Source organism: Sander lucioperca, chromosome 8 (assembly GCF_008315115.2).
Source record: "Sander lucioperca isolate FBNREF2018 chromosome 8, SLUC_FBN_1.2, whole genome shotgun sequence".
NCBI lineage: Eukaryota > Metazoa > Chordata > Actinopteri > Perciformes > Percidae > Sander > Sander lucioperca.
Genome location: NC_050180.1, coordinates 34,158,553 through 34,184,752, shown reverse-complemented (window position 1 = coordinate 34,184,752; position 26,200 = coordinate 34,158,553). Strand labels below are relative to the sequence as shown.

Genomic DNA, 26,200 nt, shown 5'->3' with positions numbered 1-26,200 from the left:
GTATTGAAGTGCTGTGTTTATTGGCAGGCATAGAGAGGCGAAGTCCCTCCCCTATCCGGTGGACCGCCATGGGACTTTATTTCATGGAAAATGTGTACGGTAGTGATCGGGGAGAGACAAATATTTCTTTTATCCCGTTTTAAATTGAGCCATGAATTGCACATACCAGTCCCTCCAGAAAAACGTGATTATGCGATCGCATAATTCAATGCATAATCATCCAAAGTCTGCATATTTATGCCACAGTTTTTCAAATACGCCGCACTTTCACCGCATAAATTGCGGCTTGCATGATTTCATAATCCCCGCATTTTCATTGCAAAAAAGTCACATATATCTTAGCAGAAAGTTGAAAAATGTTGCGTTTACTTCACACAAGAGCAGCCATTTTCCCCTGTTGCCATGGGAATGTTGTGAAGTGACGTAATTACGCGACGTGAACATCATCGAAAAGCTGCATACCCCGCGATGAAGCCATGATGAAACCGCAGTTTTTGCAAGTTCCCGCAATTTCATCGCATAAAATTGCATAAATATCCCGCATATTCCATCGCATTTTTTAAGAAAACGTGCCGCATAATCAAGGATTTTTGCCCGCAACAATCACAAAAAAAGCATTTTTCTGGAAGGACAGACATACGATGTTTTTCAATTTAAAATATCATTTAGCAAGTGAAAAAAGTCACAGGTTGTCATAAAACTTGGGCGACGTCTCTCTGAAGCTACGATGTCTGTGTATTTTGTACCTGGATGTAACGTTAGTCACGTGAGCAGCGGACGTCTTGATCGTTCTCTCTCTTCCCGGCTGATAAAAAGACGCTGGATAAAACAACAGTGGAACACAGCTAAGTTGGTAGCCAGCTAGCGAGCAAGCTGAGCAGCAAGCACGGTGACTTAAATTGTGTGAGCCGAGGGATGTAGTCCACTGAGCGGTTTCACACAAAACTACGCCAAACTGAGGCTTTCTTCACTTGCAAAATTATCTTCTAAATTGACAGTTATCATATGTGTAATCCATGGCTCAATTCAAACAGGATCAAAAATCTATTTGTTCACTTTCATACATATTTTTTTCCAAAATAAGGTCCCACGGGGTCCACTGGAAGGGGAGGGACTTCGCCTCTCTATTGCCAAAGCAATCAGCTTTTAAAAAGAAAAATTGCAGATTGTGCTTTTGTCATTTTGATTTTCGACCACCGAGATATGAATAGTGATTCATATTCGTGTGTTAAACACATTTTTTTCTCACTCGTAATTGTAAAGCATACCTCCATGGCATTGAACATTTCGGCTCTATTTCTGTATACGCTTACCTCAAAACACCGCCTATAAGTAAGCAGTAGTCTTTGTAGTGCCTTTTCTTGTTACACCCAAGTCCAGCACTAAAGTTTGTGTCTTACACAATTTCTCCTAGGCTCAGTTGTGTAACCTACAGCCAGATAGTCTGCAGAATAAGAGTAAAATGCTTCCTAGTATTGAGGAGGCGTGGAGCCTCCCCATTCCTGCTGAGCTCACATCCAGGCAGGGGGCCTTGAACACTGCACAGGCACAGCAGGTGAGATCCACTTTATCCAAGAGGCTGTGGTCTCTTACTTGAACAATAAAGTTATGAGGACTATTGAAGCTGAAGGCCTTGCTCTGATACTTTCAGACGTTTGAGCGACAATATTGATATTTCAAATTGGGATGTCAATGATGAACCGATTAGCCGTAAACCGACAATGACAATTTTGACCGATTTTAACACAATAAGTTGAAAGTTTTTGCATGATAAAAGAAAAAAATAGGCTAAACAATGTATTTCTTTACTCCTAGTTAACTTGCTTGTGCTAACTTTGCACAATTGCATTCGGGGTCCAAAATTAGCACCATCTACTACCCAAATGCTGGTAAAATATGCAAGTGGCTGGTAGATTTGCTTCACTCACCAGCCTAAAAAACAATGGTTCTCTATCTATTGAGTGGCTGGTAAAAATTTGAACATTCACTATAGCCAATTTCTGCTCGTGGCGCTCTGCTTGACGGCGCTCACAGCGGAGAGCTACACGATGCGTGCCGCTGCGTCGATGAGGCCCGGCGGGTTAAATCGGCCGTCCTACACACAGAGTATACCAGGCAGATGCTCGGCTGACAAACCTCGCAGGTGGATGCGTTGGAGAACGGCTCAGACGTACGCCCCGGACGGGCCGCTGTGGGCTTGTGTCGGTCGTGCACTGCACGGAACATTGCGGCTGCGCGAGCGGTACAAGTCCGCAGCTGTCTCCGGAGCATGAAAAGTTTGTCCGAGCCTCGCCGAAGGGTGTACTGGGACTCAGTTGCATGCTTGTCGGTTAACGGTTAATGATCAGTTAACGAGGGCCCGCTATCGGTCAGAAAAAAACCCTCTAAATTAGCATCCCTAGATTCCAAAATCCTGGTTTGCATCCGTGGCCAGTGTGGACTTCTGGGCCGAGAGATAAAAGGGGATTCAGTCTGAAGGAATTGGAGCGAGGCCCGTATTACAATAATCTAATTACCAGAGTGTAGTTGACCTTCCTTGTGCCTCTCTGTGTCACGTGAAATTATTAAGCAACGCTACAAGGAGCTCGTTACGTCCCACAGCTCGTATCCTTAATGCCAAGATGCACAAATCTTGTGCAGTCATTACAAATGCACTTGGCAAACTGCAGAGCTCAACATGCATGCTTAATGCTATTTAGTAGTATGAATGCATGTATTTTGTGTCATGTATTTGACACTCGTATCTCACCTTTTCCTTTTTAAAATTGATTGAAACTGGCGTAAATAGTTTTAAGTTCTTTGGAATCGAGGCAAAACTTGTCGTGCACATTAGATCTGAAGGCTGACCCCCACCACCAACACATCCGTTTTATTTAGTCCTCTTATCCTACCATTGGCATCATCCTCTTTTGGCTACGAATAATATCATGTCCATCATTAGCACCTGCTTGATTTGCACTCAATCACCCAAACAGAGAAACGGGAGTAGCGGAACTGTAGCTTTTAATAAAATCACGTTTTAGCTCATTTAATTGCTCCAGCTGTGATTGAGTTAATGTGATCTGTAAACATTTTTGATGTAGCAACCCATCGCTGAGTTTTGAGAATGTGTAAACGAACGCGTGAGAGACCAGAACATGTGGTCTGCAACTCTGCATGTCCAAACAACCCTCCACTAATGCAACTAATATTGCATTATCTCCCATCTTAATCACAGCATGAGTACTCTGATTATGGCCTTAATCAATCTCTTTCAATTGTATTAAGGCGATATAAACAAACAAACCCTATTTCTTAATCAGAGTATTGTCATGCATGCAATATTCAAATGCGCAAATTGTTGTGCATGTAATTGTTGTATTAAGTTGATCCGCTGGTATCATTGTGCAAAAAAGTTTGGATTTATGGCTGTTTGTCTCCTTTTTGAAACACTACATCAGGGCTCATTGGGAACCGTAGTTTATTTGAACACGAGAACTTGGAAGAAGCTTTGCTTTTATTGTGTGTCCAGCGTGTCCTCACAAGTTGTGTCTCTGTGTCGGGCTTTCTAGGCCTGTAAGGGGGAGGGAGGCCAGTCGGCCAGCAATCACACAGACCCACAGGCCAGTCCTGCCAAGAGGAAACGCACTGCCAGCCCAGCTAAGGTACAGCTTAGAACATTGACATTTACTACTCTGCGGGACAAGTAAGAGCTCGAGCCATGGTCCACATTGTTTTGTCTCACTTCCAGGGTGTTGCAGACACGTTGGCAAACAGCTCCAATCAACAGCAGATCCCCAGCTGGTACCTAACGCCCCAGAAGCTTCAGGTAGGAAAATGTCATATTTTTACAGTATGTGTAACATTACTGGTTGAAGCTTAAAGGCAGCTCGTGCGACTGTAGTTCCAATGAGACAACCTGTAGGGGGACCGAAGAGGGAAAAGTTACATAGTATGCCTTTAAGTGCGATACTTTTTTATGTCAATGAACGTCCGTTACATGCATGGTCACAGAAGGCTTGTATCATGTGGACACGCCGACAGTGTTGTTGTCATTACTTAGAATTCCTCATGGGGGCGACAGAAACTACGCACTATAGCTTTAAGGGCTGGGTTTAAAAATATAGACTTTCCGATTCAAAACGATTGATTCATAAAATCCCGACATTGATCTTTTAGAAGCTCCATCTTTATTATTATTATTATTATTATTCAAGTATTTTTATTGAGATTTTCAAAAAAGAGAAATCCAAACACGGTGGTGTCTTCCCAAAGAACAGAATCTCGCACACACCACAGAATAGAAACATACATACACAACATTGTATAAAGGTCATACTAAAAAGCAAGTGTAATCAAAGCAATTACACGAAATACAAATGCATAAATAAAACAGGGAAGGGGTGGCGGTCAGAGAGACCTACTGCTGCTTGGGTACAAATGGCCACCACACTTTAAAATACTTGTTAAGGCAGCCTCTTGTAGCGTACTTACGTTTCTCCAGCTTTAGATGTGCCATGACACTCTCCACCCCTTTTGAATGGGTTGGGGGTAAGCGCCTCCGTCTTTAAGCTAGACTGAAGATATTGGTGTCCTATGAAACCATGATCTAAGCAATCCATGTCATGGTAAATAACGCTCCAAAGTTAGGCTCAGTTTTGGCGAGGAAATAAACTGTTGTGGCCATTTTCACAGATGTATGGCTTTAGGTACACAGTCTCTGCATCACACCTTCTGCACTAAAGAACTAAATATTCAAGCAAAATGGCTATTGTAACTGAGATATCCCTTATTAAATAGATATTGAATCCATCAAATGAGAAATCGAATCGGGACCTTGTGAATCGGAATCGAATCGATTCAGGAAATCAGTGGCGATGAAACTAATTTTGCACAGAAACTCTTAGGGATCGACGTTACAGTTTTTTCAAGACCGATGCCGTTTATTAGTAGTTAATGAATCCGATAACAGATATTTGGAACCGATATGCATTTACAGTGAAAATGGAAATCTTTAAGTCAACATTAAGATTTTTGGAATGTTACAAACTCCAACACAAAACTTTGTTTAAATGCTTTAAGTAATTATGTAATAAATGAGAATCTTTAAACATAATACCCATTAACAGAGAGTCAGATAGTGTTGGGGGCAGGACATGAAGTCAGACTCAGTGGTGAGTGAAACCGGAGCAGATAGACGGACACAGAGCTGTAGCCGAATCAAAGTAGACCACTTTTTATCCATCTTAACCCCCTAAATAACTGAATACAACCCTGCTGTTCAATGTGCAGCATCTGGATCACTTGCGGACCAACCGAGCAAACCTCAAGCCCCCCCAGGTGCAGATGCTGGAGCAGCTGGAGAACCAGTTCTCCCTCATGCAGCAACATCAACAGCAGCAGCAGGTACACACATGCAACTTGGATTATAGAGCTCAACAGTGTGGTTCCGAAAGTGAAATCCCATTCATTTTCTCCATAAGGATTTTGATTATCAGCTATAATGTCTAAACCATCAGAGGTAGACTGACGACGAGCTGTGCGGTTGTGAAAAGGTTTATGCTCCTGTAGAAGCCACAATAAAAGCGACGTCTCTGATTGGTGGACCACACTGTTACCATGGAAATGTTTACCGCACCCACGGATGGCTTTTGAGCTGCTAGCATTGAAGTCTGTGATCGTTTACGTACACATTTATTGTACCTTGCGCCCAATCCAATGTTTTATGGTCACAATTCATCTCGTAGCTGGTTGGATTGGTTCCAGGCTTAAAACCCTTTTTTATATAAGCATTTTCTGAAACCTCAATGGAGATATTGAACAGGATAAATCACTTCCGGAACCAGAGCCGTTCAAAAAGTGGGCAGTCACTGTTGAGTCTATATATGACTACACAGAATGTTGTATCTGGTCTGTAAAGCTCCTGCTACTGCACAGCGTCAGCATTACTGTTTGGTTTGTGTGTCAGATGAGGCAGCAGGCAGCAGCGAGTGGCCAGCCGCGGCCCAGCCTTCCCAACGGTCCTTTGGCTGAGTCCTCTCACCACCATGCAGGCCTCTCCCGCGCCTCCCCCCTCAATCACACAGCCATCCGGGCCCCGTGTGTCCCCCGGCCCACAGCCAACGGATCCTGTTCTTCAAGTCCTTCAGCCGGGCTGCTGGGACACCTGGACAAAAATCACACGCTGGGACTGGGAGGTGGCGGCGCGAGCAACGGAAACGTGCCTTACACGCAGCAGAACTCTCTACCTCACAACTGCACAGCCGCCAATCACCCAAGCACCAGCAGCACTACTAGTAGTCCCAGTCATGCAGACGAGACATGGAGGAGCCAGCAACGCAACACTACCACTCAGGTATCCCACTGGTTCCTTGAATGTCTTCCAGGGTTTTCTCTGTCTGTCTCATATATTGAGGTTTTGTAGGTGTGTCACGATTCTCCAAGTCCACGATTCGATTTGACTTTGGATTTTACGGTCACGATTCGATTCCATTTTTGTTTTTACAACGGCAATGCCACAGTAAGAGCCACTAGATAGCAGAAGAGTACTCTGCAACAATTTGAGTTTCTCCAAGTTTACGAGGTACAACGGAATGTACTATTAGTTTAACAAGGTGCACATGAATGCACCATGGAGTCCCGTCGGAGCCCACATACTTTACCTTCGTTGTTTGTTGCCAAAGCTCCCTCACGGGGGAAGGCAAAATGTTGCCACACGGTGACTTCAGTGAAGCAGGAGGATTTTCTAGTTCTATTTTTTTTTTTTCCGTCATCTCCCACGTTGTCTGAAATAGTCAGGCTGCAGGTTACTGCTAATCTAAAACGTTACCCTGTGTCTTTAGCTGCATGCTACCAGCCGGTAAGCTAAGCTGTGTCTGTCGTTTTTTTCTTTGGACGTGCGCAAGTAGGCGGGTGAAGAGGGGAAAAAAGTACTGGGGGAATCGCCGATCATGCTCTTGATTTCAATAGTAGAAATCAAACTTATTTCGATCGATTTTCGTTTTAAAACTGAAATGGTGACACCCCTAGTGCTTTGTATTTTCTTGTTTTCTGTATTTCTTGTTTGGTTAATGTATTTCTTGTGAGCATTGTTTGTGCGTGTGTCTTTTTTTCTAAATGTCTTATTAAAGTTGCTGCTTTGTGATTTGTTTTTGATGTTGAAATGTAATATAGTTGCTTTTATTATTGTCGGTATTTTTTCATAGTGTATTTTTGCTCTTCCTCTCTGTCCAGGGGCTTCAAAAAGGTCCAGGTTCACATTTGGCAGGTCCCAATGGAGAACCCCCTTGCTCTTCCTCGTCCTCCTCCCCTCAGACCTCGTTCTCTTCCTCTGGCCTTCTGAATCAGGTCGGACATTCCTCTGGGCCCTGCACTGTCTCCTCCTCAGCCTCCTCTCTGTCCCCCACCTCCCCCCAGACCACGCCCAACCACTTGTCCTCGCCCCCCCACGCCGCTACTACCTCAGGGGTCCACACCAAAGACGCCACGCCTTCAGGGGGCAACACCGGCAGCAACGGCGCCGCCGCCACTTTTCCATCAGGTCCGGAGGCCGCTGTCAGGCATTCCGCAGGGACGCCCCTAAGTCCCAGCACCGCCCCCGCGCAGGGACTGACTAATCACGTCCAGCCGCGGGTGACGGACGGCTCTTCCGCCCCTGGCGTGCTCAGTTCGGACAATCCTCAGCTCTCAGCCTTGCTAAAGGGAAAAGCCAGTACCACCAGTAACGACGATAACAATAACTCCAGTAACCACGGAGGGCCTTCCTCGGAGAAAATCAACAACGTCCACCCGGGTCTCCACGGTGCCGCCAAGCCAACGTCGGAGCAGCCGGTGGTCTCCTCGCCGCTTTTAGCCGCTGCTACTCCCTCGCCGCGCTCAGCACACCCTCACACCGCCAACAGCCTCTCCTGCCTTAACAGCCCGTCCACCACCAACAGCCAGGGACCCACAGTCAACGGGAAGGGGCCCGAGGACTCCCAGAGCCCACTGAAGGTGGAGCCTTCTGGAGGAGCTCAGAGACACGGCGTCCCCGCTGGTCTGGCACCCTGGTCCTCGGTCTCCATCTACCCCAGCTCCAGTGAGGTGCTCAAAGCATGCAGGTAGGAAGTCACCCCTCAGCTAGTCTATTCATTTCCGTGATTGTTCAGGTGCCGACGGAAATTCCGCCGGATTTCTGTGACCTTCCTCTATCTTTGTGTTGGCGTTCTAACCTCCGGTGGATTTCTGAGGACTATGGTTAACTGCTCCTCAGATCTCTGCAGGGTAAATCCAGACAGCTAGCTAGACTATCTGTCCAATCTGAGTTTACTCTCGCACGACTAAAACTACTTTTTAACGTACACATGTTCCACCAAAACAAGTTCCTTCATGAGACTATTTTGCAGCGGCGCCGTTGCTCCGTCCGGAGCTTAGCACCGCCCAAGATGATTGTGATTGTTTTAAAGAAATGCCAATAAACCAGAGCACGTTTTTCTCCCATCCCGGTTGCTGTGAGGACTAGCCAGACCCTCCTCCGCAGCGCTGTGGAGGAAGGTCTGGCGATGCGAGACTATCCCTCAACAAACTACGACCACATATCGTATTAAACAACTCTTTTGTGCGTGTGCGAGTTAGGGCTGCACAATTAATCACAATATGGACTAGTGCAATATGCAAATTGCAGGGGGGCGCAGTATTGGTTAATAATATAATATAAAATATGTGTCAAACCATTCTGAATGAAGTATTGTGGTGTTGCAGAGACGTCCTGGCCTACACATCGTATCCTACAGACAAAGAAAAAATCTTTGTTTGGTACAGAAGATGTGTATGGGTGCGGCTGCTGGATTTTGAATCCAATAGGGAGATGATGGCATGATGGTGATGGTGCAGTGGATATGACCCATGTCTTTGGTGTGGGAGACCTGGGTTCGATTCCCACTGCGATACATCAACCAATGTGTCCCTGAGCAAGACACCTAACTCATAGTTACTCCAGAGGCGTGCGGCCTCTGACATATATTAGGGATGCGCGATGTGAGGAAAATACGTGATAACGTTATTGAATATTGCGATAACGATATTACTTGCGATATTATATATAAATAAACAGATATCAAAGTATACTCCGTTCTGCTGCTTTCAGTATTCTGCTAAAATACAACACATTGCTTGTTGAATTTAAAACGAATGAAAGGAAATCATTTCTAACATTCTTTTATTGAACAAATTGAACATTGAATTGAATATAAAAGGCAGCACTAAAAAAGAATGAGATTACATTTGAATGTGCAGTTTTCTACTGATATTTTCTTTCAACTAAAACAAAAAATCAGTTTTGTGTCTATCGCGTTGTGTCGCAGCCTTTCGCGATGTGGATTGTTGATATTGCAGTGACGATAAAAAAACGATATATTGTGCAGCCCTAACATATATATCAATTGTAACTCGCTTTGGATAAAAGCGTCAGCTAAATGACATGTAATTTAATTTAAAATATGTAAGATTCTCTAAACTTGCTCTTGTCACTTTTGCCTCTTTCTCTGTAGTTTTAGGCCAGTCCTCATGCAGGACCCTCTCATCATATCATTCAGACCATCATTACGAGCAGCCAAGTCAGGAAAAAAACCGTTCACATCAGCCTCCTAGTTGTAACTGTCGACAAACTGTCACAACAGTGTCGACAAACTGCTGGAGGAACTGGAAAGGCTAACCTCAGTCTCAAAGTGGTTCTCCAAGTTCTGTGAACCAAATGTCCAAATGGCGTGCAGTTATAAAGTTGATTGCAAGTGTTTTGTTAGGTGTGTTGATGCTCACTGTTGAAGTGAAATGACGTCACAGGATTCAGGGCCGGATGTACGTACGTTTGCGAACGTAGCGTTATCAGCGCCATGGCCAACCCGCAGAAAGCGCACGTGGTGATACTTCAGCTTACGTCGTATTTACCAAACCTGCAGTTCATCGGGTAATCGGCGCCTTTCTCCGACCACTATACCGTAAATTGCGCTGTAGCAAAGCGTTAAGTACTGGTGCTATGATACGGCTGAGTGCAGACTGCGATATTCCCACTGCTGATGCTATGACTGTTTGAAATGATCCTGATGCCAACATTTGTAATGTAGCGAGGAGTTTAACAACTGCTGGAATGGAATTTGAACGCTGAGTCGCAGATTCAATGTCATCTTTGATTTCTTCCAGTAACTGTAATATTGCATGGCTGCTTAATCTGTAACACTTAATGATTTTGTGTTCACTCAACTGAAAAAGTGTGATCCTTGTGGCAAAAATCCTTTCAGCTCGTCTCCTTGACCTATGTCTTCGTCTTGCTCGGATTACTGCTGCCATTTCACCAGGAGGCATATGAGAGGAGACCCGCGTCCTGGTTTACACCTGCTTTTAAGAGGTGGAGAATTTTCACCCCAAAATAGAGGCGCGCTTTCACGGGCCGTTTTTTGTACATACCACGGAATACATAATTAGGCGCACTTTACGCTTCCCCTCCCATCTCTTTATGGGAAACTCCCACTTTCCCCTTCACCCTCCCATGAATGCATATGCATCACACGGAAAAGCGCAATTTGCCATTTTCAGTTCCCGCGACAGGCAGTCTGCGCTTTTACCTCAGTGCGGCCTGTTTGTACATATCTCGCTGTGCTTTTACGCGCACGTTGCAAAAGCGTTAGTACATCTGGCCATCAGTGTTGTGAGGTTTCATGGGCCCAACTGTGCACTGTAGTTTTTTGCTTGCAGATGCTCTGCGTTGTTTAGTGGCCTGTTCTGCATACCACATTGTGTCGCACATGTCTAGTTGTTTATTGTCAGTGACCTGAGCTGATAAACTGACTGAAGGTGAATCCTTCTTGAAGGAGCCGTTTCGGTGGGCACACTCAATCTCAATGTAGGGTGGCTGGATTATGGAAAAAAAAAATCATCCCGATTATTTTGGTCGACAATTTAAATCGCGATTATTTAACACGACTACTCCTTAAAAAATTAATCTAATTAATTAGAGGCTTTGTAATTAATTAATCGCATTTTAATTGCATATAAATATTAGTTACCCTGGTCCTGAAACCAGTCATCTGGTGGAGTGTGGGTCCTTGTAACTTTACTCGGAGTCGGGCTAACGTCCACGCTAACTCCTATGTGTTTTGCGTTGAGGTGATATTTGAGGCTCGATGTGCTGCGGTGATACGCAAATTCCTTGTTGCATAGCTTGCACACAACCATGCTCTTGTCGACGCTTCCATCCTTTCGTTTTTTAAAACAAAATTTCCCATCCACGGGGCCAAGCAAAGCGGTCTCGTCAGCTTCTTCGTTCACGTTCACTGTGGTTTGTTGTTGTCGGAAGTCAAGAACGCTAGTTGGTGCTCCAGTAAAATCGGTCCGTCGAAACTCATTCATTGAAAAACGTTCCGCGGTGCAAAAATAAGTGTGGTTAAAATTATGTTATTTATTTTTTGCGTAATTAATCTTAATTAACGCGTTAAAGTCCCGTAATTAATTAATCTTAATTAACGCGTTAAAGCCCCGGCCCTAGTTTTTATATATATAAAAAATATAAAAAAATTAACAGCTGTATACTACTATCCCTGTATGGATGTGATATGATTTCTATCTTTGTTGTTGCTCAGGTTAAACTTTTTGTGAAACATCAACAAACGCAAACAATGAACGCTACAGAGTCAGTCATAACGGAAAAATAAATTAAAAAAATATTTCAAGTAGAGTTTCTTTGGGGCCTAATTACTTGGTATCGGATCGGTGCATAGACTCCAGTACTTTCCAATACCAGCATCATCGGAAAAGCCTCCGATACTAGTATACTTTTGACAGCTACTGCGGATTCTTTGGCTGCAGACATTAAGCTGTCTAACTGTCTGATATCTCTTCCCTTTCACTCTGGCTGCAGGAACCTGGGGAAGAACGGCCTGTCGACGAGCAGCATCCTCCTGGACAAGTGTCCCCCGCCACGGCCCCCGCGCCCGCCCTCTCCTCCGCTGCCAAAGGACAAACTCAATCCCCCAACACCCAGTATTTATGTGAGTGCAGCCACACGCCATAGAAGGACAAGTATTCATGATGTTGTTGTGTGCAATGTTAAGAGTAACAGTGTCTTGGCTACGACAGCAACACACAAACACTTCAGTACTTAATGTGTTGATTCTCCCGATAAGTGTGGTCGGTCCACGTTCCCTGACTGCTCCCGTGTCTCCTCTCTGACATGCAGCTAGAGAACAAGAGGGACGCCTTCTTCCCTCCCCTCCACCAGTTCTGCACCAACCCTTCCAACCCGGTCACCGTCATCCGAGGGCTGGCTGGCGCGCTCAAACTAGGTACGAGGCTTTGACTGACGCAAAACAACATGCACTTCAGCTGAAGTGCATCACAGTAGGGCTGTCCTCGACTGAAGAGTCGATATATCTGTTAAAAAAAAAAAAAAAAAAAAATCTTCAATTTCGTCGATGTGTCATTCAGCATGAAAAAGAATTTAAAAAAATGATTAATCCACTAGAGAAATTAGAAAGTAGTGTGCAAGATGCGTATTGGATCTGTTAAATCTGTTTGATTCAATTGTTACTCAGTGTTACATGTGATGGTGACAGCAGCTGTGGTTATGTGCCGCTGGATGTTTTCTGTCTTCTCCGGTCTCACGTGGCTCTGTGGGTGTGTCTCTGTCATCGTGTGTGTGTGTGTGTGTGTGTGTGTGTGTGTGTGTGTGACACGTATGACAACAGCACCACCTGCACGTGGAAAGGGTTACTGCACGTGTCTGCTGAAGAGAAAACTAGTTTGGCTTTGCCAACAATTTACAAACATCTGCTCTGCTGTTACCATGACTCGCTGCCCTATTATGTAACTCTGTCATCTGGCAGATTAAGAAGTTATGTAGCCAAAGATACAATAAGACAAAAATGAACACAGAACCACACAGCCTACAAACAACCCTCTTAGTCGTAGTTTCTAATCTTAGTCTCCCTCAGTCAGAATTGTACAAAACATGGGCGCCTGGGTGGCTCACCAGAGGCCTGTACTACGACTCAAGATCAACATGTCCTGGATTTCTTTCAGTTACCCAGCTTCACCTAACCTAACAACCGTGGTCCCGCATAAGCTGTGTCCCAACAGTGGTTAACAACTAGTTCAATCAACCCAGGGTTTCCCAATCCAGCGACGCGCGTGTTCACATAAAAGAGGCAGGGTTTGCGCAGCACGACCAATCGCAAACCTCTACCAGAGCCGCATATTTTACATAAGAAGAGCAAACTATAATTCTACATAATTAGAAGAGAAGAGACACAGTTTTACAGGCAAAACGCAGGAAGGAAAGCTGGCAACAATAGCCGATGCTGTAGATGCGTAAATCACAACACTTATCAATATCACTTCCCCATCAGTCAGGACCAAGATCTGACCATAATTACACTTGTGCTTTCCATAAACTGTCGTTGCTTTAGCCTGTTGTTTCAGTTACAACCTGTCAGTGTCAGTGGGAAGCGATCGTGAAAGCAAACAAAAAAAAAAATATATAAAAACATAATTCAAACTGATGTGTGGCATTGACGACACACGGCTCAAGAAGCAGAGTTGAAAGAGAGGGCGTTTGTTTTTTTGCGACGGACGGACGGACGGACGGATGGATGGATTTATTTCAGCTGTCCTATCAAATAAAGGCCTAAGCGAACATATTGTATACATGATAGGGCTGCTCGATTATGGGAAAATAATCCTCATCGCGATTTATTTTGGTCATTGTTGAAATCACGATTATTTAACCCAATTACTCTTACTTACTTTTTGGAAAGATGTTGCATTTATTGAAGTTAAAAAACAAACAGTTAAACAAATCAACAGTGACATTTCCCCTAATACTTTTCCTGTTTGAACGTTTGAATTCCCCTTCAAAACACAAGACAAAATCAGAGTTTACCTGCAAAATTAATCGTTTTGTCTCGATTCCATCGTTGTTGTGATTGTTTGAAAGGATTGAAAGGAAATGATTAAAAATGAAATCTCTTTTTTCCTCCTGAAGGTATTTTCTGTGTGTGAAAGTAACACTCAACTTGCCTCTAACCGCTCTCCTCCTCCTTGGTCTCGTCTCTGTCTTCCGCTCGTCGGCGCTCAGATCTGGGCCTGTTCTCCACGAAGACGTTGGTGGAGGCCAACCCGGACCATCTGGTGGAGGTGCGGACCCAGCTGGCTCAGCCCACCGATGAGAACTGGGACCCCAGCGGCAGCAGGAAGATGTGGCGCTGCGAGAGCAGTCGCTCCCACACCACCGTCATCAAATACGCCCAGTACCAGGCCTCGTCCTTCCAGGAGTCTCTGCGGGTCAGTGGGAGAGAAACGCAGGCACACACGCACAAACACACACACACGCTGTCACACGCACACATGCATGCACGCTGTCGCACGCACGCACGCTGTCACACACATGCATGCTCTCATACATACACACACACACACACACACACACACACACACACACACACACACTGTCACACAGGCACACACACACCTACATACACACAAACACACACACGCATGCTCTCATACACACACGCACGCTGTCACACACATGCATGCTCTCATACACACAAACACGTGCGCGCTGTCACACACACACACACACGCTCTCATACACACACACATTGTCTCACACACACACACACACACACGCGCGCACACACATACACACCGTCACACAGACACACACACACACTACACACACACTCACACGAGCACACATTCATACAGATGCGCACGTACACACACACACATACACACACTCTACAGAAACACACACACTCACCGTCACACGCACACAGACACACACACACACACACACACACACTCTACAGAAACACACACACACTGGGTGCTGTAAGATTGAACTCCAGGGTTATTATAGTAAACTAAAACAAAATAAGCAGTGAAAAATATTTTAAGTAAACTGAACCTTAATAAAAACTTCAAGAAAACTGAAACTACATTTCCACAAGTATAGCATAAATAAAAATCAATTCATCATTTCAGGTTTTTAGCTATAATATATCTTCACTGAAAAAAGGAGACAGCATGAATTTCCTTAAACTCTCATCCATCAATCCATTTATATACCAGTTAACATTGATCAATATATGACCAGCCATCATGGTTGTGAATATTAAAATAAAACTGTACTGACTGGACGTTTAGATCACTTAATGCGTTCAATGCTTTTTTATTTGTAATAGGAGGAGAATGAGAAGAAGAAGGAGGTGGAAGCAGAAGCAGGTTCCTCAGACAGGTGAGTTTTCTTTTCCTTTCTGTCAGTCACTACCCGATGTGAGTCGAGTGCAGATGTGAGTTGCGCATGCTCAGATTGAAACGGCGTAACGCCAAGGGATCCGGATCCGACTGCAAGCAAGTTGTGTCATGCTGAAATTTGTGAAATCCATAAAATAATAAACTTTTCTCATTACAAACAATAACAGAAGATGGACAATATTTCAAAAACGTTGTAGCTCTCTGATTGTTTGATTGTTAAAGTTGGTTCAAAACGCCATTCAAGTGACAGCCTTTGTTGTGTTTGATTGCTAACTTGTAGCCAGCAGTGAACCAACTCTGTTACGTAGGTCCATTTTTATTGTATTGACGTTACAGAAGTCTCTCGTTAAGGCTACTTCAGCCCCTAATCTAGAACTGTTTGCATGCGCAACTCACATCTGCACTCAACTCACATCTGGTAGTGACACTGTCTCCCTCTTTAAATTCTGTTTTTTTTTCTGTTACTAACTTTATTAAACTCATGTTCTATTAGTGCGATGCGGCGAAGGAAAGGGTCTTTCAAACACCTCAAGTTTGGCACAAACATCGACCTCTCTGATGAAAAGAAGTGAGTAAACTGTGGAATGTATTAGACCACATTTCCCTTCACACATCTTCTCCTTTTACGTGGTGCTGTTTTTTAGTTTTAGGGAAGGGAGATATCTGTCGCATACTGACCTGTAAACGTTGCCCCTTTTTCCAGGTGGAAACAGCAGCTTCAGGAGTTGGCCAAACTGCCGGCGTTTGCCCGCGTGGTGTCGGCCGGTAACCTGCTCAGCCACGTAGGACACACCATCCTGGGCATGAACACGGTCCAGCTCTACATGAAGGTGCCAGGCAGCCGGACACCAGGTTAGGGGGGTTTTTAAAACGAATCATTGCATCGATGCACCGAGATGCGTCCCTGGACGATTCTGCATCGACGCAGCGACAGACCACAATCACTTAGTTGCTACTTTTGTAGTATATATCAACGACGTTTCACTTCAGGGGTTGCTCCGTTGCCGCCGGAAATTCCGCCGGATGTCCCTCATTTTCAGCCGGATGTCCGTCCCCTTCCTCTTTCTTTGTGTTGGCGTTCTAACCTCCGGTGGATTTGTGAGGACTATGGTTAACTGCTCCTCAGATCTCTGCAGGGTAAATCCAGACAGCTAGCTAGACTATCTGTCCAATCTGAGTTTTTTTGTTGTTGCATCCACCCATCGTTGTCCGCTTATCTGGGGTCGGGTCGCGGGGGGGCAGCAGCTCCAGAAGGCGACCTTTTTAAACTTCTCTTTCCCGAGCCACATTAACCAGCTCCGACTGGGGGATCCCAAGGCGTTCCCAGGCCAGGGTTATCGGGCATCGTTTGGATTTTAACAATTCTGATTCCAATTCCGATTCTTCCTTTTCGATTCCGGTTCTTATCGATTCCGGTTCTTTGAGGGGTGGAGTTGAAACGGGTCACATGCTTATTTTCACAAATAAGAGGAGAGTTTTATTTTGATTCAGTGGTGGTTTGCTGTTTTTTTCAGGGGCGCAAAACAAAGCCAGACTAGAGCGCCGCTTACTGTGCTCCAAGGCTGCAACACAACAAGCGCCGGGCTGCTACGGAAACCAAAACTTGCACATGTTAAATTTGGAACCGATGATGGGATTTGAAACCAAATCCTCCAAACGATTCCAATAAAGAAACAATTTCAATGGAATCGAAATTTTTGGAACGATTCCAAGTAGGAATCGGTTCTCGATGCCCAATCCTAGCCAGGGTGGAGATATAATCCCTCCACCTAGTCCTGGGTCTTCCCCGAGGCCTCCTCCCAGCTGGACGTCCCTCCACCTAGTTGGGTCTTCCCCAAGGCCTCCTCTCTAGGGAGGTGTCCAGGGGGCATCCTTACCAGATGCCCAAACCACCTCAACTGGCTCCTTTTGACGCAAAGGAGCAGCAGCTCTACTCCGAGCTCCTCACGGATGACTGAGCTTCTCACCCTATCTCTAAGGGAGACGCCAGCCACCCTCCTGAGGAAACCCATTTTGGCCTCTTGTACCCTGGATCTTGTTCTTTCGGGAATGACCCAGCCTTCATGACCATAGGTGAGGGTAGGAACCAAAACTGACCGGTAGATCAAGAGCTTTGCCTTCTGGCTCAGCTCTGTTTTTTTCACAACGGTGAGTTGTAAGTGTGTGAGTGTAATACCGCGCCAGCTGGTTTAAAGAAATGCCAATTTAACCAGAGCATGTTTTTCTCCCATCCAGGAATGTTGTATGGACTAGCCAGACCCTCCTCCGCAGCGCTGTGGAGGAAGGTCTGGCAATGCGAGACTACTGCTGATGACTGCTATTTCTCTCACTCTGTTAGTAATCGCATCCTTTTTTCCTTTTTGTAGGTCACCAAGAGAACAACAATTTCTGTTCAGTCAACATCAACATCGGTCCCGGGGACTGCGAGTGGTTCGCCGTGCCGGAAACATACTGGGGCGTCATCAACGACTTCTGTGAAACGTACGTCACTAGGGATGTGAAAATGCTAATAATAATTCCGGTTAACGGTTAATGATCGGTTAGCAGGGGTAGGCCATCGGTCAGAAAAAAATCCATACTAGAGCTGCAAAGATTATTTGATTAACTAAATACCAACTATTTTGATAACCGATAAATCGGTTTGAGTCATTCTTTACGGGAAAAAAAAAGTACAAATTCTCTGTCGGCTTGTTAAATGTAAATATATTTTAGTTTCTTCTCTGCTCTGTGACAGGAAACTGAATATCTTATCACCTCGGGTTTTGGGAAACACTCATCCACATTTTTTTTTTTTTTTTTAAAACCATTTTCTGACACTTTATAGACCAAACAACTAATCGATTAATCGAGAAAATATTCGTCAGCTGCAGCCCTATTAACATTGTTGTTACCACTGATATATATCTTTTTTTTTTTTTTTACTTATTTTTTATTTATCGTAGACAGTCAGCACAGACATACATGATAAGATAATTAAGTATCTGACCGGACCAACAAAAAGAAAAAGGGGGGGGTGGATAACCTGACTCCGCCAGATGGATTTGTTCGGCATATCCATCTGGGAACTTTCCGTTGGAGAACTTTTGGGAAGGGGCGAAAATGCTGGTTAGCTGATTGGATAAACCATCTGTCTATCACCACCTATGTTGGTGATAGACGGGCCAAATCAACCAATCAGATCAACGATATATCAAACTCTTGCCAAAACCAGTCTGGGGAAGAGCAAAAACATCTTTTCCTCCGAGTAAAGCCTCCAGTGCCGTTTTTTTTTTTTCTCTTCTTTCAAACGCTGATTGGTCAGTCGTTTGGCGAACGGCTCCAAATTTTCTCTGTCTCAAGATGCCAGACTGATCTGCAAGTGGAGAACTGGAGCTCGCCAGATCAGGACGGTCTCACGAGGCTAGTGCAAAGCAGCCTAGGGTGAAATTACTCTGAACCATCACTTTAATGGCTGCAGCAAGAAGGATTTGCAGAAGGTATATATCATCCCTTCGTTCAAAACCATCAGGGGTGACTCCCAACAAAGCAAACAATGGATCCTTAGGGATCTCTATCTTAAAAATATCGACCAATGCTGAGTAGATATCAGGACCAAAAGGTGTGGACAACGTTTGAGTCGGTTTCTCCACAATTCCTCCAGCAGCAACTTGTTGCTGAAGAACTATACCTTCCTGTTATGTGTGGTGTTGATAGTTGTTTTTATTTGTATTTATTTGCCTCCTCTCACAGGAACAACATCAATTTCCTGATGGGCTCCTGGTGGCCCAACCTGGAGGACCTGTACGAGACCAACGTGCCCGTTTACCGGTTCATCCAGCGTCCCGGGGACCTGGTGTGGCTCAACACAGGCACCATCCACTGGGTGCAGGCCATCGGCTGGTGCAACAACATTGCGTGGAATGTCGGGCCCCTCACAGGTGAGAAAAGGCAATTATTTAGACATTATGATTGTGCTCAGGGATGCTGATGCTCATGCTGAGATGAAGCAGATATGGCTTTTCAGCGCAGGCCAGTACAGGATCAGAAAAGGGTTTATTGCCACAATAAGTTCAACTTATGTGGAATTCACCTTGGTGAATGGTGCATACATGAACAAACATATTAAACATTAATATGAAATAAACACTAAATGCAGACGCAAATATAGACATACAAAATAACGGTTGTATAAGGAAGAAGAGGCTGTGTGAATGTGACAAAGAGCCTGCAGGCTTTGTAAACCTCAGCTGGACAAACACCAGTGGTGGAATGTAACTAAGTACATTTACTCCAGTACTTTACTTAAGTCCAAATGTCGAGGTACTTGTACTTCACTTGAATTTTTTCTTTTTCATGCCATTTTCTACTTCTACTCCGCTACATTTCAGAGAGAAATGTTGTACTTTTTACTCCATTACATTCATCTGACAGCTTTAGTTACTTTACACATTCAGATTTCTACACACAAAACACATGTAGTTTATAAAATCTGATGTTTTATTATAAAGTAAACTATCCAACAATATAAGGGCCTACAAGTCCAGCTGAAATGATTAGACCATTAAACACACAACTGTTTGGATCCTTTGCAGCTTCTTACTTTTAATACTTTAAGTACATTTTTGTGATGATACTTCCATAAGTTTACTTAAGTAATCTTTTCAATGCAGGACCTTTACTTGTAACCGAGTACTTTTACAGTGTGGTATTAGTACTTTTACTGAAGTAAAGGATCCGGATACTTGTTCCACCGCTGCTGATAAACACACAGCGCTGTACACTGTAAATGGAGAGTACCTCTGGGTTTTCTGTCCTCAGCACATCAGTACAAGCTGGCGGTGGAGCGCTACGAGTGGAACAAACTGCAGAGCGTCAAATCCATCGTTCCCATGATCCACCTCTCCTGGAACATGGCCAGGAACATCAAAGTGTCGGACCACAGGCTCTTTGAGATGATCAAGTGAGGACTCTGTCTGTCTGTCTGTCTCTGTCTGTCTGTCTGCCTCCCTCTCTCTCTCTCTCTCTCTATCTGTCTAATCATAACAGCTAATAACTTTGTGAACTCACCCAGCCTGTGTGTGTTTGTGTGTGTCAGGTACTGTTTGTTACGGACTCTGAAGCAGTGTCAGATGCAGCGGGAGCTGCTGCTGGCTGCTGGGAAAGACCTGGTGTGGCACGGGAGGACCCAGAGCGAGCCGGCACATTACTGCAGCATCTGTGAGGTGAGCACGCGTATCCTAAACCTCTCCTGCATCCTTTCTGTTGCATTTGTAGACACTCGAGACACGACCACAACAAGAGACCTTGGTGTAATTTTCAGATTCTGTCCTCAGTTTTAAGATCTGTTTTAATTTGTTGACCAAAACGTCCCTTTATCAGTTGGGGCGATATATCGAAGGTGAGACCTTTCCTGAGCCAGCAAGATGCTGAAAAGCTCTTGTTTCTCGCCGTGTTGACTCCTGTTACACTCCTCATTCTGGCCTACTAAAAGCAGCCATTGAGAAACTACAGCGCATTCAGAATGCTGCTCAAGGGTTTCAAACAAAACGACAAGAGATGATATAACTCGTGTTTCACGCAACCTTGGCTCTCTGTTTCTTTTAGAATGATTTAAAGTCTTTCCCTTAAAGGGTAACCACTGTTTTTTTTCAACCTGGACCCTATGTTCCTATGTGTTTGTGTCTAAGTGACTGATGGGAACAACAATCTTTGACATTGGTCCAGTATTAAGCGAGATCACTGCAGTCGGCAGCGGCAAAACAAGCTACAATGTAAGTTAATAGGACAATTGTCCAGCTTGTATTTACCTTCACAAAAGTGCTCGTTTTGCCGCTGACAGACTCAGATTAATATGGAAAGGATTTCTAAGGAGGTCGACAAAAAATTGTCTTCTGGCTGCCACATGCCGAGAATCAAAAACAAGATACCTTCGACGTTCTGTGTGTGTGTCGCGTTAGGCCACAACAGTTTCCTGCGGTGTCGCTATGGCGACCAGCCACGCTCGCCTCACATATGAAGTGGTACTAAATCCACAATGGAAAATGGAGGACGGGGCACCGTGGTCGAGTAGAGCCGAGCAGAGCTGGTACTAGCAGTAGGTAAGCGCCATTAATGGCCTCGCCCCCTTTTATATCACAGACTCCCTATCGGTTTATGACTCTCCATGAACCCTAAAACGTGGGGTATACGTCTGATGATGTTATTCCCCTCCCTGCGTAACCTTTAACCTACCCACGTAACACGTCGCGTATCTGCTGTGCGCGGCCACGCGTGAGAGAAGACAACAAACGTGTCGACACGTGTGCCGTTTATCAGAAACTTTGGCTTTAAAAAAACTTCAGACAGCAAGGCCCAAACAAAAGAAGAGCACTGAATGCAAAATATGTGGACTCTAGCTCAGAGACTGAGCATCTCTGATGAAAGGTAGAGATGGATATGTCCTGTATCTTTATGTGCGGTATGTATTTTAATGTGGCAATGTTTAATGTTTGTTTTCATGACCGTTGAAAAGCCCTTCTAGGGACTGGCATCGGAAATTAGCAGTCGCTATAAATGCTGCGATGCCGTACATTGGAGATGTTTTGCACAAATTGTCTGTCGTAGCATCTGTCCCTGTTCAAAATAACCACGGGGAGGTGCTCTATAAATAAAGCTGATTCATTCGTTTGTGTTGCGTGAATGCCACGTGAACCCTTTTCCCGTCCGCCCTCTGGTCCAGGTGGAGGTGTTCGACCTGCTGTTTGTAACCACGGAGAGCAACAGCAGGAAGACGTACGTGGTGCACTGCCAGGACTGCGCCCGTCGCGGGAGCGCCAACCTGGACAACTTTGTGGTGCTGGAGCAGTACAAGATCGAGGACCTCATGCACGTTTATGACCAGTTCACACTCGTAAGTAACGGCTGCACCGGTCCCGTTCAGACCCGAGCGGATCCGTTTAAACACAGAGGAGACCTGTGATGATGTCAGAGAGCTCAGTGTGTTCTTCCCTGTATCTTGTCTGCAGGCCAGTCCGCTGCCTTCCTCCTCTTGACGGTAACTCTGTTGTACCGAGGACAGTTAGAAAAACCACAACGGACTTAAATCGGGGGGGGGGGGGCGACTCTCCGGAAACCTTTTTTTGTTCTTTTCTGATATTCAGGAAGTAAGCCGGCAGTCCCTCAAAAACGGCACTCTGTAGCTATCCCATAAGGCAGCTGCGTGAAAGCTGTGTGTCTATGCAACCTGCCCCGAGTGGTGTGCCCCAGTGGACTGTAAGAGGGGGGGGGGCAGCTCCGCCTGTCATCATGACCAGACTGTTCTACTGCTGGCCCAGCTGGACTTCACTAGAAAATAACACAAAAATCCCACATAAAAAAAATGATGAGTTCAAGTTTTGTACATATTATGTTTAAACTGGCAACATGGTCACACAAAGACTACTGACTTGATAGTTTTCTTTTTTTGTATTCTGTTTGTGAGTTTGTGAACACGAGAGGGCCCCCCCCTCCCCCTTCCCCCCACGAGACAAGTCTTTAGCATAGCCGATCTTTTTGTATGTTAGGTCAGGAAAGCCAGATATATAAAAAAAAAAAGTACAGTTTTGTAATGTGAAAAGTTGAGTGACACATTCTTTGCAACATCTCTCCCCCCTCCCACCCCCTTTTTTTTTATCAGTTAATTTAATTTTGCTGGAACTATGAGGAGTATTTGATGACTTTTTGTTGGCGAGGAAATAATTTGTCGACAAACAGCCAAGAAAGTCACAGAAGAAAAGGGTTGCACATAGACAAAAGAGTGAAGTTTAATTTGTTTGGTTTTTTTTTTTTTTATTTTGATGTAAATTTACACTATTTATAAAATGCATATTTATTGCTTGAAGATATTTGTTGATGGAATGCTGTAATTTTTTTTTTTTTTCCAGAGTACCTGCCAATAAATTTGAAGGAGCCTTGTGATTTTTAAAGCACGGCCCCTCATACGTTTTCTATATAAATAAACTGCTCAGTAAGCATTGTACAGAGACCTTTTTGATTGGTTGATTTTCCCTCCATGGTTGATCAGATATACAGAAACAAACATCCAAACATGGTCCCGAGATGTTGGAAGACAAAGAAGACAAACAGACGTTCAACATAAAAAAAACCCCACAATCCTGCACTCCACATCCTAAATCTATCTCCCACATAAGGGCGGCTAAAGTAACTAATTACAAACGTCATGACCTTTTGAAATGGGTTTTATTGTTTGAAGGATGTTTTAATGAGTCGATAAACAAGAACTGTTTATTTCTATCTGCAGCTCTGTTGTGCTTCTTCTTATTTATATAAAAGCCAGGTGATGGGTGCTTACGCCGCTGGATAACTGCACCAAGTCCAACCTTTTCTACAAGTTTACAGGAACCAACCGAGTAAACAACATTCACTTTACAGCTCTGTCTGAGTAGATTTGCATAGACTCAAGTTTGTTGATCAGGTAAAATAGTCTCAGCACACGATAAGTGAACAGGAAATAGAATATTGGTATAAGATGAGACTTAAACTGTTAGGTATTTCATTCATCTTCTAAGATACTGTAGATAGATGAATACTGAATACTTTATTCATCCCAAATTAAAAAAAAACTCTTGTGTGCAGCAGCAGGTTGTCCAGTTATTACACAGGAACAGTGAATACATATCAACACTGGAAGAGATATACTACAGCCTCGGTGTTGGTCTTCCAGTTTGGTCTGTTGTTGACGTGGATGCCGGGTACTTGTAGTCCTCATCAACAACTTGTAGTCCTCCACCACGTCAACATCCTCTCCCAGAACAGCCAGGGGTTGTGAAGCCGTCCTCCTTTTACCTTAAATAAGTACGGAACAGTAAAACCTTCAAATCTGAGAGTAAAATGAATGTTTGACCTAACTTTTCTTTTTGGATTTGTCCTAACACACACTGTCTCCCAATATTGCACCTTAACATTTAGAAGAAGCTACATATATGTACCTTTTACTCCTTGGATAGGTTTATTTCTGGCCGTCAAAAAGTGTAGATTATACCTTAAAGGGGACAGAAATGTCAGGAACATATTTCTGATAATCTGTGAGCTCCCCTTAAAGAAGAGATTTACCCTGGGGCCGAACTGATGCAGCAATAATTAATAAGCTTTACAAAACTAAAGTTGGCTGATTAGAAACCTTTTAGGAAGGAGTCAGTCACATTTGGCACAGACATTTGAGCTTCCCGGATGATTTTTGAAACACAACTGGATCAAAAAAAAAACCTTTGACTTTACTTTTTAGCCATTTTACAGTTGGGGTTGTCTTTACAATGATGATGAGTACCATTACAGAGTTCAACACTCAGAGTCGGGAAAATAAAAAAACGACTTGCCCGAATTACTTTTTTTAAAAAGTCAAACCGTGGCCAGGTTGGTTCAGTGGGTAGAGCAGGCGCACATATACTGAGAGGCTTATGCCTCGATGCAGAGGTTCAGGGTTCAAATCCGACCTGTGACGATTTCCTACATGCATCCCCCCTCTCTCTCTCTCTCTCTCTCTCTCTCTCTCTCTCTCTCTTCCCTTTCTCACTTATCTGTCTTGTCAAATAAAGGTGGAAAAAAACCCCAAAAAATAATACAAAAATTTAAAAAGTCAAACCTCGGAGAAAAAAAATGTCAAAGCCTGAAAAAACATTTTTAAAAAAACCTGTCAAAAAGCTTCAAAAATATAAACGCATCTATCGCCAACTCAATTCTTGATTGGCCAACGGCACATTTAAATCAAATGATTATACGATGATGCGGGGCGGCCTTTAGCTCACCCAGTAGAGCATGCGCGCCCCATGTAGGCTGAGTCCTTTACAGCAGCCCGGGTTCGAGTCCGACCTGCGGCCTTTTGCTGCGTGTCATCCCCTCTCTCTCTCCCCACCTTTCCTGTCTATCCACTGTCACTATCTAATAAAGGGGAAAAGCCCCCAAAAATAATCTTTACATGTCATTTAGCTGACGCTTTTATCCAAAGCGACTTACAATTACTATATATGTCAGAGGTCACACACCTCTGGAGCAACTAGCTAGGGGTTAAGTGTCTTGCTCACGGACACATTGGTTGATGTATCACAGTGGGAATCAAACCAGGGTCTCTCACACCAAAGGCATGTGTCATATCCACTGCGCCATCACCATCTCATTAAAAAAAAAAATGATACAGTGATGCCCCAACGGGCGTTGTTATGTTTACTTGCCGATGTTTACGACTCATTCGTATTCTGAATGAGTCATGGCGACTCATTCAGAATACGATCTCATATTGTACTAAAATAGTTCACCGAAACGTGTTTCTGAAAACATTTTAAGAGAGAAATAGGCCGTGCAGTTGCTGAATCTGTCTTCATTTCAGATCAACAAAGGTCAGTTTAAAAGATTTTCGTCAGATTTTGAGAGGCTCATCCGCTCGCCATTTCCGGGTGAGTCCTGACTGCCCTGTCTCCGACGGAGCATGTTGGGTCGGCCCAAATGAAGGCCGACGGCTCCTCGGACGGACGACACCGAACACACCGAACAGACTCGAGTCACTGACCTCGCCAGACTGTCCGACTGCCGATAATCGGCTCTGTGTGTCAGCGCCCTTACTTGCCCCGTGCCATCGGGCCAACTCTTATTGTTGAATCTGCATTATCACATGTACGACTCTCCGTCTGCGTGAAGAACACAGAGAGGCATTGGCATGTTCATGGCTGCCATTTGTCCGTCTCAGTTGGTCTTCTCGTCTGCAACGCGCTGCCAAAAAAAACAAACTTTGCCAAACGGATCACCAGGATCGCCATTCAAACGGTTTCTCACATAGAGTACTTCAGTCTTAAATTATTTCACTTGGTTATGGAGATAACGTGGTACCGTATCGGCAAGAGTATAGCTTTAAATGTACAATTGGTAAGCAGAAACACACTGAAACTAACACCAAACTATACAAGTTTGTATTTGAATGTGGCCC

At 44.3% G+C, this 26,200-nt stretch overlaps 1 protein-coding gene and 1 long non-coding RNA gene across 6 annotated transcripts in view; one reads left to right on the top strand and one right to left on the bottom strand.

The window, feature by feature from the left end:
- Window positions 1-18,896, bottom strand: part of LOC116050822 — a 41,480-nt gene extending 22,584 nt beyond the window's left edge. The window contains exon 1 of the long non-coding RNA XR_004105177.1: window positions 18,616-18,896. This is a non-coding gene — a long non-coding RNA (uncharacterized LOC116050822). The remainder of the gene's footprint in view (window positions 1-18,615) is intronic.
- kdm6a (lysine (K)-specific demethylase 6A) overlaps window positions 1-23,248 on the top strand; it is a 67,237-nt gene extending 43,989 nt beyond the window's left edge. For 3 of the 5 annotated variants that reach the window (XM_036004082.1, XM_036004084.1, XM_036004085.1), the window contains 17 exons: window positions 1,415-1,555; window positions 3,552-3,644; window positions 3,731-3,808; window positions 5,272-5,385; window positions 5,948-6,334; window positions 7,213-8,078; window positions 11,870-11,999; window positions 12,188-12,293; window positions 14,084-14,289; window positions 15,195-15,247; window positions 15,761-15,835; window positions 15,971-16,119; window positions 17,634-17,748; window positions 18,997-19,184; window positions 20,065-20,206; window positions 20,342-20,468; window positions 21,965-23,248. In XM_036004082.1, the coding sequence (XP_035859975.1) occupies window positions 1,415-1,555; window positions 3,552-3,644; window positions 3,731-3,808; window positions 5,272-5,385; window positions 5,948-6,334; window positions 7,213-8,078; window positions 11,870-11,999; window positions 12,188-12,293; window positions 14,084-14,289; window positions 15,195-15,247; window positions 15,761-15,835; window positions 15,971-16,119; window positions 17,634-17,748; window positions 18,997-19,184; window positions 20,065-20,206; window positions 20,342-20,468; window positions 21,965-22,204 (3,210 nt within the window). In that variant the 3' untranslated portion in view covers window positions 22,205-23,248. The remainder of the gene's footprint in view (window positions 1-1,414; window positions 1,556-3,551; window positions 3,645-3,730; window positions 3,809-5,271; window positions 5,386-5,947; window positions 6,335-7,212; window positions 8,079-11,869; window positions 12,000-12,187; window positions 12,294-14,083; window positions 14,290-15,194; window positions 15,248-15,760; window positions 15,836-15,970; window positions 16,120-17,633; window positions 17,749-18,996; window positions 19,185-20,064; window positions 20,207-20,341; window positions 20,469-21,964) is intronic. The other 2 variants (XM_036004083.1, XM_031295590.2) reach the window with 2 other exon arrangements.
- The last annotated feature ends 2,952 nt before the right edge of the window (window positions 23,249-26,200 follow it).